The 19,111-nt window shown below is 38.6% G+C and overlaps 1 protein-coding gene across 5 annotated transcripts in view; it reads right to left on the bottom strand.

Moving 5' to 3' along the window:
- Positions 1-19,111, bottom strand: part of GRID1 (glutamate ionotropic receptor delta type subunit 1) — a 785,853-nt gene that overhangs the window by 272,422 nt on the left and 494,320 nt on the right. For all 5 annotated transcript variants that reach the window (XM_087872276.1, XM_087872272.1, XM_087872273.1 and 2 more), the window contains exon 4: positions 13,872-14,077. In XM_087872276.1, coding sequence (XP_087728402.1) covers positions 13,872-14,077 — 206 coding nt within the window. The remainder of the gene's footprint in view (positions 1-13,871; positions 14,078-19,111) is intronic.

Here is a 19,111-nt window from a genome sequence, read left to right as displayed (position 1 = left end):
TTGTCTATAAATACATGATAGAAAGAATAAGGCAGGGTAATCTTTCATTTGTAGATATGCATATATGTATGTATATACGCAAACCCAAGCTGATGACAAGGAAATCTGCACTGGTACAAAATCCTAACTTGTTATGCTTAATGGATGCATATATGTGCAGACCAAGCTATTCAAAAGCTATTAAGAGAGATTGAGGCCATTTTCAGAGCACTTGGCCTTGATCTGGCTAGCAGAGCTTTTTAAAAGTTCATCCCAATTTGAGTATTATTTAGGCAATGCCAGAGACAGCAAAGTAGGCTGGGAAAGAGAGAGAGAGAGAGAGAGAGAGAGACAGAGACAGAGACAGAGAGACAGAGAGAGGGAGGGAGGGAGGGAGGGAGGAAGGAAGGAAGGAAGGAAGGAAGGAAGGAAGGAAGGAAGGAAGGAAGGAAGGAAGGGAATTCAAATGTAGATATCTCAAGGAGGGCAACACTGAGATTGATCTGTGCTAACAATGAAAAGTGACAATAACCAGACTTTCAAAGGTATGGATGCAGAAATTAGATTTGAAGGAAACAAAAATTGCAGGCTTTAAATTCAAGACATGAGACACTGCACCTATTTCTGCTCTTTTTCTACCGCTCTAGGAAAGACAAACACTCTGCAAATAACATGCCACACAAACCCATATACAAACAGGCTGCATTTTCATATTAAGGTGCTCTTTTCTCTATAGTAATAAAAATGACACCACTCTATTCGGTTGATAAAAATGTTCAGCTTGTGGATATTCCTGCTGCAGAAACGCCATTGAGGACAAGCCTGCATAAAGGGTTTTTCAGGAATAAAGGCAAAAGATAACCAGAGTGACTCACAACCTCATTTCCATCCTACCTCAAGGAACTCCAAGGGGTTGGACTAGAAGACCTCTAAGGTCCCTTCCAACCAGAGGTGGGTTTCAGCAGGTTCTGACCAGTTCTGGAGAACCGGTAGCAGAAATTTTGAGTAGTTCGGAGAACCGGTAGTAAATATTCTGACTGGCCCCACCCACATTTATTCTCTGCCTCCCAAGTCCCAGCTGATCAGGAAGAAATGGGGATTTTGCAGTAACCTTCCCCTGCCACGCCCACCAAGCCACACTCACCAAGCCATACCACGCCCACCAGGCCATACCCACAGAACCGGTAGTAAAACATTTTGAAACCCACCACCGCTTCCAATCCTATTATTCTAGATTCTATGTTCAGAAAGAAAACAGTTCCTGAGACAAATTAATTTTAGGAGACACCTTGGGAATATAAACTGGGTTTAGAGAAACCTATATAGATGCACCAAGATTAAATAGGCCCTCATTGATGACATACATTCACAGCTATGTTTTTTCAGTTTGCAGCGTCTGAACCGCGTGCAGAATTTGCAATTTTCAGAGCTGTTTGCAAACATAGCCCAGAGAGAGATACTTTCATAGTTCACAGTGGAATTAATTAGGACATAAATAACCAAATACATCTACATTAATTACCATCATAGCTTGGATATTCAAGCTCATATTATTCACTTCATAGAGGTGTGTTCATTTCTAGGCTGGTAAAAACTTCAAGATGTTCCTAGCAGCTTATTAATGTTTCATTTTACTTTTCTCCCAGCAAATATTTTAGGTTTAGCTACTGTATTTTTCCAAAGAAGAAACTCCAGCTTATATTTGGGCCTTTGCCGTTCTTAGATATTTTGTCTTATGAAAGGGTTTCCTTGGCATTTCATCTACGTTCATTTAGATTGTTTCTTATTGTTTTTGATATTTTATCTCTCAGTTTGTAATACTGGCATTAAATCATACAAAGGGCCCATTAGAAGCAAAACAATTAAATGAAATCTCACTGTGCCATGGTTTGTAAAAACACTCGTTGGCATTTACACAGTAATTCTACTGCTGACATTTAAAAAAAAAAGTATTGGTGCGTTCCACAAAGAAATTGGAGGCCTCCTGTAATTTGGTATAAGAACCTTCCTTTTATGGAAATTCATAAAATAGATGTATCAAACAGACTTCCATGGGAACAAAAGAATTTGAACTGAAATAGGGCAATCCTTCCGTGTGTAACATAAGGTTCCATACAGTACATGTTTTAGTGTAAGCTATGAAAAGGGAGAGTTCGATGAACTCAGTTCACAGATTTAAGGTGAAGATACAAAGGGAGAAAACATATAAGATACTATGACTTCAGGAAGGAAGGAGGGAAGTGAAGTTTAAGCATAGGGATTAGTTGGCTAATATTCTCTCCCAATAATTCACTTATTCCCATAATATATCAAGAGCCATTCTAGAGTAGGAATATTCCATCAACTTCAAGTTAAATAAGAAGAACCCCTCAGCCCCTAGCAATTACAATGCCACATAACTAATTGGTAAGCAAGACTAATAACTAATTGGTAAGCAAGACATTACCCTTCTAACAAAAGTGTGCATACCCAAAGCTATGGTGTTCCCAGTTGCAATGTATGGCTGTGAAAGTTGGACCATAAAGAAGGCTGAGTGCCAAAGAATTGAGGCCTTTGAACTATGGTGCTGGAGAAGACTCCTGTGAGTCCCTTGGATTGCAAGGCGATCAAACCGGTTAGTCATAGAGGAGATCAACCCTGACTGCTCTTTAGGAGGCCAGATCCTGAAGATGAAACTCAAATACTTTGGCCACCTAATGAGAAGGAAGGACTCCCTGGAGAAGAGCCGAATGCTGGGAACAATTGAGGGCAAAAGAGGAAGGGAACAACAGAGAACAAGGTGGCTGGATGGAGTCACTGAAGCAGTTGATGTGGGATTAAATGGATTCCAGAGGATGGTAGAGGACAGGAAGGCCTGGAGGAACATTGTCCATGGGATCGCGATGGGTCGGACACAACTTCACAACTAACAACAACAACAATAAGCAAGACTTGAATACCGATAGAAGAAAATATTTGTAGCTTGGGGTTAAACTGTCAAATTGATGCTGTTTACTGAGCTTAGTAGTTTTCTTGCAGATGTTTCATTACCAAACTAGTAATGAATTATCATCAGAGCACTATCTACTTTGGGTAAGGAAATATTTGCAAGAAAACCTCCAAGCTCAGAGAGCATCAGCGACTTGAATAGTTACACACTCTAAACTCTGCCTAAATCCACTTTGTTTTTCTGGAAAAGCCTAATTATTTACTCCCCTGGCAATCTCATATGTTCTAATCACCCCAACTGTGTTGCATTGCTATGAAAGGAACACAAGCTTCACCATTAAATATTTATTTTCAGTGAAATAAGGTAACTAAGCAGCAAAGAGCTATACAACTCCTTGTACATAAGTACTTTCAGATCTGTAATGTATCTCCAACTGAATTGTGAAGTATTTACAGAAAAGCTATATTTTTAGAAGGTTCTTGAATCCCCAGATAGGAGTGTTATTGAAAATCTGGAGATTTTAATGTGTTGTATCTGCAAAAAGTACTAACAATATTTCTAAAGGGAAGAATTCAACAAAAGTGAATGAGGGGGAAAACCCAAGAGTGAAACTGAAAGACTCCCAGCTGCCATAAAGGAAGTCTTTGAAAGCTGTTATTTCTTGCAAAGGAAGCACAAGAAGTACTGATTAAAAGGCCATTCACACTTTTGTTCACTATTTTCATATGTAAACAACTATGCATAATGGTGGGAATGTGAATATGGTGATTGTTGTTTTTCCTTAGGTATTTTTGTTGTTGTTGTTGTGGATTTATTTCTCTGGCTTTTGGGTTTTAATTCTCTGGTAGCTACCCAGAGTTGCAATTTGCAAACAGAGCAGCCAGGTATGGTAAATCACCTAAGTAAATAAGTGAAGAGAGGAAGACATGTCAATCCAGGAATAAACCAGGGGAAAATGGCACCAAATGCTTCCAAACTATCAGAATGCTAATTTTTTTTTGTGGGCAGATATTATTCAAACAGCCTTACACAAACACACACCAATTGTTGCCCTCAGAATTACAGCAGGCTAATCCCACTCAGAACCCTAAACTAATGCTGGATGTCTTCAATTTACAACAGCTTATTTAGTGACCATTCAAAATTACAAGGGCACTGAAAAAAGTGACTTATGACCATTTTTCATACTTATGACCGTTGCAGCATCCCCATGGTCCCATGCTCAAAATTTGGTTGCTTGGCAACTGATTCATATTTATGATCGTTACCTGATCAACTTTTGCAGCCTTTTGACAAGCAAAGTCAATGGGGAAGCCAGATTCACTTAAGAACCATATTGCAATGATTCACTTAACAACTGTTGCAAGAAATGTTGTGTTGTAGGAAGTTAGCACCCACCCCTCTCCTATAAGAATGAAATATTCTAGGAAATATTAAAAAGGCAGAATGTTATATTTCCCTGGATGAGACATGGAGCAATGTGTTTTTTAAGGCAGGAAGCAGACACACTCTTAATAGCCCCCACCCTCCTCAATAGCCCACAGCAGATGTCAGCACTTAAGAGATAAAGGGATAGCTATGCCCCACCCAAGATCCAACAAATCTGGGTTAGCCCTCTACTCATCTAGCAACAGAACTCAGAACATGGCACCTGGGGAGATTGCATCACCCAGCAAGGCTCAACCAAGCCTGGGATTCAAAAGACAACCTACAAAGTTACCCCTACATGGCCCCATGGGAGTCTGACAACCAATCAGAATACAAGCTCAAATTCAAAGCCCAACAGAGAGTATAAATATCTCTCTCTCTCTCTCTCTCTCTCTCTCTCTCTCTCTCTCTCTCTCCCATGTGCTTTTTTTTTTGCCCAGGATCTCAAATCCATGTGGTCCTGTCCACCATTAAACTATCTTTTCAAGCAGTCTCCATGTTTCCAGTGTCTTTCTCCCCACTTGGAACTGAACCCAGGTGGACATTTCTTCCAACAGTGTAAAATGGGGAAAAACTCACTTAACAAACGTCTCACTTAGCAACATACATTTTGGGCTTGGTTATGGTCGTAAGTCAAAGGCTACCTGTATTACAAAACAGATGCCGAAGAAATGTAACATTTTGAGAGAATTTTCAAGTGTGCTGTTCTTCCATGGAACAATTAACAGGTTGCTGTTCAGTTCTAACCCTGTAATGGAAAAGGTCCTTTTTCAGTCTGGGGCCCTTTCCTGCCCACTCCTCAGCTATCGATGGAATAAATCCAAAAGTTACATCATTCACTCAGGCAGAAACAAGGTTTAGATTGTTCATGATTAAGAGTTATCCGAATACTATCTGCGGTATTTTCCATCAACACTCCTACATCACTTGAAATTCTCTATTAAAAAGGATCACAAGCAGAGCAATAAAATAGTAATTTGCATGTGTTTGGATTAACTTGATTGTCTGCATTCAACAGATTCCCACCACTGGAGATTCTAACATGAAAGATAAATTTATCTCAAGTGCAGCTTTATTTATAGCCATCGCTCTAAGTACCTGACACAATTTTGCCCTTTGCATTCAAAACCAATTATTATTAAATTTCAAACATCTGGATCATTACAGGCATGGTGTTCTTGGTTAAATAGAAAGAACCATGGCTAATAAAGCAATTTACAAAACACAGGCAATTATATGCTGGAATTCAAGGTTAGGCTGTGGAGACCCAAAAGCATTGCTGGTCAGAGATGGGACAGGAGAATAGCCAGGAAAATTAGAGCTGGAAAAAGGGAAACACATAAATATCACAAATACATATATAAAAGTGGGAGCTTCTGACCTTGGCCTGATACAATTTGAAAACAATCAAGTTAAACTAGATTCAAGAATCCAATTAGCTAAAGGGCATTATTGATGTCTGAGTGTCAGATTTCCCATGAAATTCAAAAGGAATTATAGTTTGTTTGTTTGTTTGTTTTTTTAATAAGAGGAACAAGAAAGACAAAAAGGTTGGACAGTGGATATGGCAATACCTGGAGCCAGCAGAAGCGAAGAGAAAAGAAATTGCTTAACACATTGTAAGCCGCCCTGAGTACCTCCGGAGAAGGGCGGCATATAAATCAAATTAAAAAAAAACAAAACTGGAGAAAAATCACAAAATACAAAAACCTGCAAAAAAAATGGAACGACTATTGCAAAAAAAAACCAAAGATTGTACCAATAAATAGGAACTTTGGATGCAATCCTAAAAGAGCTGAAGCACCACTTGAACACCATCGACATTGACAAATTCACCATCGGTCAATAACAAAAGGCAGCTTTACTCAGAACAGCTTCCATCCTGTGATGAAATCTGTAACACCATCAAACATCCACCTCTGCCTATTGAGGTCCTTGGAAAGGACTTGATAGGTGGTTAAAAATGCCAACTTTAATCTAAACATCTGGTTGACTATGCAATAAATCATGATCATTATGAGATATTAGTCAATTTAATGCCTCAATTTATTGTTTTAAATATTTAGCTCATTTCAGTTTTTATCTAAGCAAAGCTAGACTATGGATATTTTAATGATATCTGTAATACTATTAAGCCACCAAGTGTCCCCTGGGACTGCAATTGCTTATTAGTATCCTATGGGTATCACTAACTGTTTTATCTTATGACAGTTGACAAATATATTTTATTTTTTTCTTTTATGTACACTGAGAGCATATGCACCAAAGACAAATTCCTTGTGTGTCCAATCACACTTGGCCAATAAAGAATTGAATTCTATTCTATTCTATTCTATTCTATTCTATTCTATTCTATTCTATTCTATTCTATTCTATTCTATTCTATTCTATTCTATTCTATTCTATTCTAGCCTAGTCTAGCCTAGTCTATCCCATCTCATCCCACCCTACCCTACCCCACTATATCCTATAGTGGTGGGCGAGGGGCGGGGGAGCCAGCAATTTAACAAAGGGTTCAGTGTTTTTTTTTTGTAATTTTATTGGCCCCCGGAGCTTCAGCATAGGCTAATTGGCCTCCCGGCTCTCAGCTGATTTGTCTCAGCTGTTTTGCTCAGGGCTCTTCTGCTTCCTTGCAAAGAGTGCTGATTTTTTTTTCCCCTAGCTATGCTGAGAAACGAAACTGAAACTGCTTTGCTGTTGCTGCAAGGTTGGAAAATTAGGCAGGCAGAATTCTTTTCTTTTTCCTCACCAAAAAAGGTAGGTGCAAACAATGGGAAATTTAGGGAAAAAGATGAGAGTTCAGGATTTTAAAACACAAAAGAAAAAAAGCTCTATTTAACTAGGGAATTGTAATAATTGAGATACTATTAATTGTATATTTCTGAAAGCAGAAATGGTTAAGTTGTGGTTTGGAGGAATATATGGGGGAAATTATTTGGTTTATTATTATTGGTAAATATAATTAATTGATTTGTAAGAAATTGGATTGCATGGAAATAATTGGAATATTCATGTTCATATTGATTAATATACAAAAAAGGTAGTTATATAACTAATTGATTTATATTAAAATGTTGAATTTATATTAAACAACTAATATTACATAATTAACCAATGTGAGGATGGATATAAAAATAGATGACAATGGGAAGGGGTATAATATAGAATGGAAGGGAAAAATTGAATTTGATTAAGATTAGAGATGAGGATGAAGGGTAATATTGGTTTTTTACAAAAATAGATGAGGAATAAATATGGCAAAAAGGAAATATAGAAATTGTAAATTTAATTGAAATGACTAAACACTGTTTAAATTTGTGAACCGGCCAAATACTCTGTTCAAAGAAAATACATTGTATGTTTGTATGTGTGTTTCTAATTATTGTTATTTGTTCATATTTGTTCTCTTTTATTCTTTAAAGTTTAACAATTCATTCTTTATCTTAATATCTTTATATTTGTTTGGGGTTGGCTTTCTTCCCTTTCATCTTTTTTATTGTACAGCAATCTTTCTCCTCAAACCTACCACCTCTCTCTTTTCTTTCCTTCTTACTTTCTCTTCCTCCCCCTCTTCTTCTCCTCCCTACTTCCTCTTCCTTTCTCCTTCTCCTCCTCTCTTCCTCCCTCTCTCACCCTCACTCCTACTCTAATTTCCCTTCCCTTCCTTCATCCCTCTCTATTGCTGTATCCTTTTATGCATATGGACTATTCAGAGGGCTGAAAAAGTTATTTCTGACTGGTCCTCGCACTTTTGACCAGTCCTCGAACTTACGACTGTCCTCACATTTTACGTTTTTGCCCTATCTTGTCACCATGGTGAAGAGAAGCAGTTGTGAAATGAGTGACATGGTTGTTAAGAAAGCTGCACGGGCATAAATGTGAGAATGGTCATAAGTGTGAGGACCGGTCAAAAGTGCGAGGCCCAGTCAGAAATGACTTTTTTCAGCCCTCTGGGTAGTCTTTTTGTGCATATGGACTACTCAGAGGGCTGAAAAAGTTATTTTTGACTGGGCCTCGCACTTTTGACCAGTCCTCGAACTTACGACTGTCCTCACATTTTACGTTTTTGCCCTATCTTGTCACCATGGTGAAGAGAAGCAGTTGTGAAATGAGTGACATGGTTGTTAAGAAAGCTGCACGGGCATAAATGTGAGAATGGTCATAAGTGTGAGGACCGGTCAAAAGTGCGAGGCCCAGTCAGAAATGACTTTTTTCAGCCCTCTGAAAAAAGTCTATGCACATAGCCACGCCCACCCAGTCACATGATGAGCTACCCACGCCTACACAGTCACGTGGCCAGCTAGCCACGCCCACCCAGTCACATGATTGCCAAGCCACACCCCCAACTAAGCCACGCCCACAGAACCTGTTGTTAAAAAAATTGAATCCCACCACTGGTGTCATTCTTTGTGTTAGGGACTCGTTTGTCAATAAGGGCGGGTTTCCAAATGGCTGGCAGGCGGGAGGTATCGTCTCGTTTGTTCATGCTGTGTGGACATTTTTCTATCTCGATGGCTTCTCTGATTATTCTGTTGTTAAAGTGTTCAGTTTTGGCGATAGTTCTGGTCTTTTTAAAGTCAATATCGTGTCCTGTGGCTTTGAGGTGTTGGACCAGGGAAGAAGTTGGTTCCTCTTTTCTAACTGAGATCTTGTGTTCTTCAATGGGTGCACTTATTCTTCTGTTGGTTTGTCCGATGTATGTGGTGGGGCAGGCGGTGCATGGGATTTCATATACTCCTTGATTTTCTAACTCAATTTTGTCTTTGGGGTTCCTTAGGATGGTGGATATTTTTTGGTTTGTGCAGAATGCTGTCTTGATGTTGTGTTTGTGGAGGATCTTGCTGATTCTGTCTGTGGTGCCTTTTATGTATGGGAGGAGGGCTTTGCCGTTTTCTTGTTCTCTGTCTTGGATTTTAGTGGGGGTTTCTTTTTGGATTAGGTTGGTAATCTTATTTCTTTGGAATCCGTTGGATGTTAGTACGTTAGTGAGAGTGTGTAGTTCGGTTTTTAGGTGTTGTTCGTCAGCTAAGCGTTTTGTTCTGGAGATGAGTGTCTTGGCTACGGAGTTGATCTGTGCTGGGTGGTGGTGTGAGAGTGCGTGCAGATAGCGGTTTGTGTGTGTTTTCTTCTGGTAGATGGTGTGTCCTAGGGAGCCATTGGATTTTTTGTAGACTAAGACATCCAGGAAGGGAAGTTGGTTGTTAGCTTCTGTTTCCATGGTGAACTGTATTTTGGGGTGTAGGCTGTTGAGGTGTGTGAGGAAGTTGTCCAGTTTTTCTTTCCTGTGTGGCCAGATTATGAAGGTGTGGTCTACGTATCTGAGCCAGAGTTTGGGTTTGTGATCCGATATTTCTAGAGCTTGGGTTTCAAAGTGTTCCATGTAGAGGTTTGCAATGACAGGTGAGAGGGGTGATCCCATGGGTGCTCCTTCTATTTGTTTGTATTTTTGTCCGTTATAGATGAAGTATGTGTTGGATAGGCAGTGGTTGGTCAGATCTAGGATGTGCTTGGGAGGGTTATATTTGTTTTGGATAGCTGTCGAGGCTTCTTTGATTGGCACTTGGGTGAAGAGGGATATGACATCGAAGGTCACAAGTAGGTCGCTGGGCTGTAAATTTTGTTTCTTTATGATCTCTATGAACTGGAATGAGTTTTTTACGTGTGAGGTGATGGATTCTGCATAGGACTGTAGTTGTTTGGCGAGAAATTTGGCTAGGTTTTGTAGAGGTGAGCCTATGGAGCTGACTATGGGTCTAAGTGGGGTTCCTTCTTTGTGTATCTTGGGGAGACCATAGAGCTTAGAGCATCTGGATGATTTCTCTCTGGGAATGATTCTTTGCTGAATCTCTTCGCTGATGGGGGAGGCTTTTTTTTGGATCTAGTGGTTTTTTCCAGGTAGGTGGTGGGATCTGTGTTTAGGGAGAGAATTGGAGCATTTGATCCCAATTTTTATTTGAATCTCATTTTAAACAGAGGAAGTCTTAAATCTGAAATTCAGCCTTGGGACCAAATTGAGATACCACTTGAATTGTGTTGCTACCCTTCAGAAACACACCAAATATTTTCCAATATTTCCAGCCTCACAGACCAACATGTCTTAGTCATGTCATCCACCCCAGATTTTCCCTCATTTCTAAGCCTTTAGAAGCAGAGATGACCAGAGGTGATATTCAGCAGGTTCTGACCAGTTCTGGAGAACCGGTAGCAGAAATTTTGAGTAGTTTGGAGAACCGGTAAGTACCACCTCTGACTGGCCTCGCCCCCATCTAATCTCTGCCTCCCAAGTCCCAGCTGATTGGGAGGAAATGGGGATTTTGCAGTATCTTTCCCCTGGAGTGGGGAGGGAATGGAGATTTTACAGTATCCTTCCCCTGCCACGCCCACCAAGCCACGGCCACAGAACCAGAAGTAAAAAAAATTGAATCCCACCACTGACAATGACAATAATACCAAGCAGAGATTCATAGTAAAAGCCATATAGCCTCCACCCCACTCTCTATGAAGAAAAGGAAAGGGAGCAAAATTTCTGTTTTTTAGCATCTGGATAGTTTAAAAATGACTTATCTATTAACATTTTTCTGATGTCCGGCTGTTACATAACCCTCATTTTTGGTTCTTGTTGAGTTCTTTCTCTGAACAGCTCAGCTGCTGATCCCCTCAAGAGCCTTCCTGGTCTTTCAAAGACAAAAGATAGATTGTACCAAAAGGATATTCTGTCTAGCTGTCCTTTCTGCAGAATAGCTCCCAGGCCTTGACGGTGTGACAGAAACTGAAGCAGGTCACCCAGACCTCATAAGAATGGGACAATATCTCTTTTTCTTGCCAAACCTATTAAAAATCCATTTTATCTCAAATGTCACACTTCAACCCCAGTACAAATGCTGTATTTCATTCCCCCAGTGATTGTAATAGTGTGCAGGTGGCTCACAGGTTCATAAATAGTATAGAGTTAAGTAACCTGCTAACTTCCATATGGCCTATATGATTGCCAAATTATCCCCTTTAGCATATTTCAGAGGCATACAGCCTTTAAAAAGATTACATAGTTCCATTATTCAACTTTTCGTCTCCTAAAGCTTTGCTGAATCAATCAAGATTCAGTAACAGAAGATTTTTTTTTTGAACAAATTACTTCTTAATTCAGCCCAGACGTATATTCCTGCAGGGATCTGGAAAAATATCAGGATCATTAGCCTAATAATTCCTGTAATAGCCCTTTTTCTCTGGGGAAGGTCTGAGCAGCATGATAATTTAGTGCATTACCCTTTAAACTTCACATCCTGCAGGGCTGTTGCCTTTCTGACATGTGAATGGCAAACCTGAATATTAGCAGAAGTTATGTATTTTAGAGGGCAGCGGCTGGAAGCACATAATGAAATATTGCTGCTGGAGTGAATAGAAATATAGCACAGTCCTTAATTTATTTGGGTTCTTTTCAGCAAGTCTGAAAGGCAGCTTGGACGAGCATCCTTTGATAAGTTGAAGACCACAAATATATAAGGAAAGCAATTTCAAACCACCGTGGAAAAGCTTAAATTAGCTGAAACGGTGTCAACAAGTCACTCTGATGTTTTCAGTGAAGGATGGGAGAATCTAGCGCATGCAAGAACCAAACCCAGGGCCCTTCGACAGGACAGTGGAGAACATTGTTTCCAGAAAGATACCTTGTGCATCTCTCTTAAGTTTTCAGATTCCACAATGCAACATGCAGAGTTTTTATTCCAGAGTATATTGTCATAATTCTCAGAGTTCAATAAAACTTCTGTCTGTTGGACCCCAGGGCTCACACGAGGCCTTAAATATGCACGCCTGTAAAATCAAAATAACTCCCATTTTAGTCCAGTGTAATTTTTCTCGTGAAGGCCATCAAAATCCACTTGGATACTCACAAAAGCAAGAAATGGAGACACACCCACTGCAACTATTGCTCCCTTATACAATTGTTAATTAGAGGTAGGTTTTCCACAACTCAGATGCAACTCTGAATTTTCAAAACCTCTAGATTGGTCTCCCTTTGAGATATTTAATTCCGTTAAATTAGTGGCCATTGCTATTTTTTGATATAATGGATTCCAGAGGTTAATAGTGCAATGTATACCACTGAAGTAGGAAGTAATGTTTTCTTTGCTCTAAATTTCCTTCTAATCCATTCTTTGGCTAAGCAGGTTCATACCTGGCTGTTATTTAGAGTGGAGACCATAACAAAACAAACAAAGAAAACAAAAAAAGCAAATAAAAAATGGTTATAGGTGAGACTGGGAAATATTTTTTATAAAAAAGACATTTCAGAAGGAAGCAGTGAAAAATCATTTCATATTCTCTATATAAAAAAGCAACAATCTACGTTTTGCAAGCACAAATAAATAAGGCAACCACCAATTGGTTAATAAATAAAATGTTAAATATGGGTTCTGGCCCTGGTAAACCATAACAATGTTTCACATTTGATAAACCATAAAAAGATAACTAGAGAACATTAATATTATATCCTCTTTATATCAGACCTATCAAATTTATGTCAACTTTGTTTTTGATTTTTCAAGTTGCTCAAAATCAATTTCATTAAAGAGAGAGGGGGGAAAAAAAACCATCCAATGAGAACATTATTCCACATGGTAATGATAACTAGATTGTTATCAAATATAAAGCATATTACGTAATATTATATTATTCAAACTAAGCAAAGCAGAAACTAAAAAAGAATGTATTTCGACAGTTTTCTGCACTCTGACCCTTTTCTATTTTATGAGCTTCCATAATTCTTTATTCCCATCACCTCAAAAAGAGCAATTAAATGTTCCTCATAATTTCATGTGAAGATTAATTAGCTGATGATCCCTGTCAAAAATACATTATTGATTCATTTATAAATGATAAAATTCATTAAAATATTAATTCATCTAGAAATTACTTTTCCCATAGGGGTAATTCATCAGATCCACTAAAAATATATGAAACATCAGTCCAGTTCAAATCATACATACTTCTTTGCCTACTACGACAAACTTGTGGCGCTCAAATTTAACAACCACAACAGCAATAAATGTGAGGTAAGCTTTGCCCAAGAAGGCAAACACCTGGTTAGCATAAATAAATATAGCATAAATAAGGGAAATGTATGGAACTATTCTCAAAATAAGCTGATCACACCCCTTAATCACTCCTATCATTGAAGGGTATCCAGTTGTGCTCAATCTATCAATCACATGAACATAGTTACCAGATAAGATTTTCTTTATATTTGCAACTTTAAAGCTATTAGAATGGTGAGGAACGTCAAAAAGAGAGGAGAAAACTCAGAGTGTGATTGGCAACCTGCCTAGGAAATACCGCACACAACTTCTTGTACATAAGTACCTTTCAAAGTTCCCAAGTCTACATTTTCCTTTATTTATTGTTACACAGCAGATGATTTAGCATTTACCCAACTAGAAAGCACAGCATCTCAAGGTTGAACTGCAGAAGTAGAGATTATCTATGATCACTTCTCTTACGACTTTCAGTTAAGAAAACATTCCAAAAAGAAAGTACTAACCTCATTGATGAACGTTTGTGCTCCCCTTGGGCTCAGAAGTAAGATAGCTCTCCGTAACGTATCTCGGTAGCGGTTCAGCTCTTCGGTTTTCATGGAAGTAAAAAGGCTGGCAAAAACCCTGCTGATGTTTCTGTCTACTTTTTGTAAAGACACGTCAAGTCCTAGCTTTGAAGCCTGATCCAGAAATCCTTGTAGGCCACGAATATCTGCCGAAGAGAAACAGAAATCACTCTCAGAAAAAGAACATAGCTCTAAGCAAAGAAGAAGCCATGACAAAGGTCAAAAAAACAGAGATGTCCCTTGGCTTGTCAAAGAGGCTTCTTTTAGCCTGCTGGATTTTACTCTGAATAAACCCAAATCTCATTGGAAATCCCTCATTTGAAGGTAGCGTGACATTCCTGAAATAGAAAACCAAACACAATTCACAGTAGGTATGTAGTAATTGAATACTTTTTTTCCCCTGGGTTTAATTTCCTTCCAGAATCTACCCATCATTCTTTCTTTCTTTTTTTCTTTTTTTGGAATTTTTTTTTATTTTTAAACAAAACTTAAAACATAAAACAATTATCATCCATTAGAATTACAGAAAGTGTATTGATCGGTTACAAATCTTTTGTGCTTAATCCTCTATCCAACATTTTCTTATTTAACAGTTTATTACATTATTATTCTCATTTACCAATTATTTAACAGTAAATTGTCCTCTATAAGGGGAAAAAAAACCCCTTTATATGTTTTATTATCTTATCCATTTCATATTTCATATTTCATTTCCATTCTTTCTTGTCTAACCATTGATAAAATAGATCCCATATTAAATAATATTGTTTATCTTCTTGTTCCCTAATTTCAAATGTCAATTTACTCATTTCAGCACACTCCAAAATTTTCTTGATAACGTCATCATCTGTGGGTATCTTCTCACCTTTCCAATTTCTAGCAAATACAATTCTAGTCGCCGTTAAAATATTCACAATTAAATATCTGATTTCTCTATTGTATATTTCTGGTAAAATCCCCAATAAAAATGTCTCTGGTTTAAAGTCAATATGTTTCTTTGTCATTTTTTCCAGCCATTTGTGGATTTTAGTCCAATATCTTTTAGCTACCCATCATTCTTTCTGATGGTGAGCCCAAAAGTTCAAGGCCATTTGAGAAATTCTTGGGCTGCCCCAATTAGCTTCATGGCTTGGTAAGTTTTCACTAAACACCCTATTCGCTCACATAGAAGTATCTTCTACTTTGTGCCATCAGTCCTCTTTGACAAATTAATTTTATTTTGGGGTCCTTGGTGCTCTCTGAGCTTGGTTGTTTTCTTGCAGACCTTTCAATACCCAGACTAGGTAACATTATCAACCCAATAATTTGGGTAATCAAATGTCTGCAAGAAAATAACCAAGCTCAGAGCGCACCAAGGACCCCCTTATTTCAACCCTGATCTCCAAATATTCTCCTTTATTTGTACCATAATTTTATTTCAGTGGGCATTCCCTGCAAACAGGAGTGGTGCAGAATCCATGCCCCTTATTTATATCTCATGCAGAGAGCTAAATTTCCCACTTGTACTATGGAAACATTCCCCTTCGAGACACTGGGGTTGATAAACCACAAGAGCACCTCAGTGCCAGACCTGAGATTCAAAAACAGGTGAGTTCATTTTCGGCACGATTTAGGATTAGTGTGGAAGCTTTATGTTTGAAGGAAAGCAGCCAAACCCTCAGGAGCTTCAAGCATTTTGACACATGGGAAGGAACTAAAGCCAATCAGGTCTCATTGGCACACTTGCCAGCCACAAAGACAGAGGTGGTATCCAGCCGGTTCGCACCGGTTCTGGCGAATCGGTAGCAGCAATCGCAGGTCGGCCTGCCCACCTGCCCCGGCTCCAAGTCGTGCTCCAAGTCATGCTATTTAGGAACATTTTCAAGGCAATTGTGGAAGGCGTGAAAGCGAGCAAAGTGCACGCGTGGAAGGCCGGGCGCATGCACGGACAATCCACATGTGCACGAAGAGAGCAAGCGTGCGCACGCGGGGCGAACCAGTGGTAAAGGTAAGTGAAACCCACCCCTGCAAGAAACCTGGCATACAATAAATTGTGCGTTTATGGCCTCTTCCCATCTTTTCCTCTATGCTGAAGTTCCTCAGAACAACACAGGCTGATTTCAATTGTGCTTATCAATTATCACTATAGGATTTTGGCTTTTTTTATCATTCTGAATGACTATGCCTAAACCCTGAAGTGCATTCATTTTTATTTTATTTTTATTTTTTTGCAATAGTCACACATTGCCACACTCCTTTTAAAAAGGCAATCACTGCAACTAAAGAGGCGGTAATCGCAAACAAAGTAAAACCAGGGATTATATGCAAATTCCTGAATGACAGTGCTTTTCAGCAAGAGAAAAGCAGAGATTTTCAAAGCCGCCACATTTTGGTATTTGAAACTCCATGGGCTAAATCCAGCCTCACTGTGGGTTTCATTATGCTTGGGGGTGACAAACTTCAAAAAGCTCAACTGGTTGGAACAAATATGCAGAGAATTACAGTATTATGGATTAAATATCTGAGAACTCTGATTACCCTCGTAGCTGTTTTCTATACATGTTGAAATATTAATAAATTTGGTGCCTTTTACTAACTCAAATATGTGTTGTTGATTTTGTATTTTTGTTTTCTATATACCGATGCTTATTCTGAAAGTGAAAACCTGCTTGTGAAGGAAGATGAATGAAGCGGCTGATCTTTTAGAATAAATTCTATTTTCCCCTAACCTGTTGGTGGGAAAACTACAATATTGGAAGCAAAACAGGCTATTTGAAGTGGGGCGAGCATTAACTTTTGAACTTCAGTGCTTGTGCATTTAGAGGGAAAGTATTTTGACTTTGCTTAAAAAAGAACAAGCATTTAAATGAAAATCCAAGACCCACCAAATTTCAGAGCAAGAAAATCACATATGACAGGGAAATATTTCCAAATACTAATGATAATGTTAACATTTTTAATCTACAAACCTAAATTATGAATCTGGGATGATCAATGCCCATCATTTAAGTGCAAATTACAATTCCCCAAACCAATGGTGAAATTCAAATTTTTTACTACCGGTTATGTGGGCTGGTATGGCTTGGTCAGTGTGGCTTGGTGGGCATGGCAGGGGAAAGATGCTGCAAAATCTCCATTCCCAGCCCACTCTGGGGCCAGCCAGAGGTGGTATTTGCCAGTTCTCCAAACTACTCAAAATTTCCGCTACCGGTTCTCCAGAACCTGTCAGAACCTGCTGGACTTCACCTCTGCCCCAAACCAAGCTTAAAATCTCTTGCACTCAAAGCCTGACTTTGTTGTTCAGAAACAAAATGCCAAAGGGGTACACAGAAATTCTGTAAGCTGTCTCAAGGAAATCAGAAGTTCCTGCAAACCAAGCAAGACAAAACAGGGTATAAATCAGGAACATAACTGTGAAACAGTCCAAATGCCAAGACAAACTGATAACAGGGTCTTCAAGGAGAAAGAATTTATGAAGATTGGATTTAAGCAGCATGACTTTGGTTTTTCTAGAAGTTTTTACAGCTGGTGCTTCTCTTGACCTTTATCTGTTACAGCTCAGTTCTGTTTTGAGTAATTCCTGGAAGTTTGAGTTTTTATCTTTTTTTCCCCTGAAGCTGTACTTGCAGGGTTCTCCTCTGGACGTCTTCATACCTAGGTCTACATTCTCAGGGACTTGGAAGAATTCCAGATCTTTCCCTCTTGAAGACAGCTGGAGGCAGTTAGATACTACCTGTCTTCAAGTTTCTCCTTCAATTCCAACCACCTTTGAGCCAGATCTGAAAGGTTCTGCTTCGTCTGCTTTTGAAAATAATGATTCCTGGACAATTCCTCTTCCTCATGCAATTAATCTGATTCCTAAAACAAATGTGAACTTGTTTTAAGAACTTCAAATGCAAGTACAAAATTGCCAAACTCTTTAACAAAGGAATCAATGGAAGGATATAAGATACATTATATGGAGCCCTGGGAAGCAAAATATTTCACCACTGTGGGGTCATATAAATGTGGACTGGACAAATATTCCTGTTTGTGGTTGTTATGGTTGGTTCCTAAAAGTATGAAGATTTTGGAGCCTGTTAGGTAAGCAGTGAGTTTCAACCTTGTCCATTATCAATGAAGAGAACTCATGGATTGATGAAGAAAACAGCATATCTTTGCCCTAATGTACGAAGAGTTATATTGGTTATAAATGGGAAATAATTCAGTAGTTGGAAGATTCTTTTCAACACATTTGCTAAAAAGAGCACTGTGAGAATAGTCCTCATCTTAGGAGTAGACATCTCTTCCACTCAGATGAGTGAAGAAAATCTAATCCAACTTCTTTCTTCATTTGAAATAAACCGACTTGCCCACCATGTAGGTATAACAAATGGTTGACTTCCTTTTCTTTTTCTAGAAGTTGTGAAATGCCTACCAGCAGAGTCATAAAAATTAACCATCTAGCCTTTGTTTGACTTGTACTGGGCTTCTGAATAATTCTCATTTCCATCATTAAATTTACAGCACTTCTTTCCAGTTCATTGGGTGATACTCCAAGTACCAGCCTTTGATAAATATTTACCTAAGAGATAAACATCCTGCTTGTACCCATTTAAATGGCTACATTTTTGCATCTGTCTTATGAATCTCCTGTCCTTGGGGGAAAGTATCAAAGGATATCAGTTCTTCCCAGTACGTATTATTTTTTTCATTGTCCTACCAGCTCACTGATTCTCTATTTACCTTTACCGGCTACACATCACACTTTATCTTATTGGCATTTATTGTTAGTCCAAGTGGACAACTCCAATTTTCCAAGCTAGCGAAGAGTATCATTATTACCTCCTGGGCCTCTGACATGATTTACGTAAGCTAAGGAGCTTAACTTTAAATCAGGATAACTTCCAATATAAATAACTGGTTTGAAGGTTTAGGATATACAGTATTTTTAAAAAGCTGTCTAGTCCTATCACTATAAAACAAAGGCAAAGTTTGATCACAAAGGGCTCCATTTCCTATGCATTTCCATAAAATGGCCTGAGCTTTTAAATCATATTGTTTTCTAAAAAAAATTGTAAACTAACAAGGGACCTGATACATCAGGGGTATGACAAAGTACATAAATGGGTGTTTATTTAATGCTGCCAGGATGTCTTTGCTCTCTAGGAATGGGACAGGCTCAATCCTGCAAAAGAAGGAGATAGAGAAGTACCGTATTT

The sequence above is a fragment of the Pantherophis guttatus genome, chromosome 6 (assembly GCF_059756535.1).
Source record: "Pantherophis guttatus breed Tessera chromosome 6, ASM5975653v1, whole genome shotgun sequence".
NCBI lineage: Eukaryota > Metazoa > Chordata > Lepidosauria > Squamata > Colubridae > Pantherophis > Pantherophis guttatus.
This window is presented reverse-complemented; position numbering and strand designations above follow the sequence as displayed.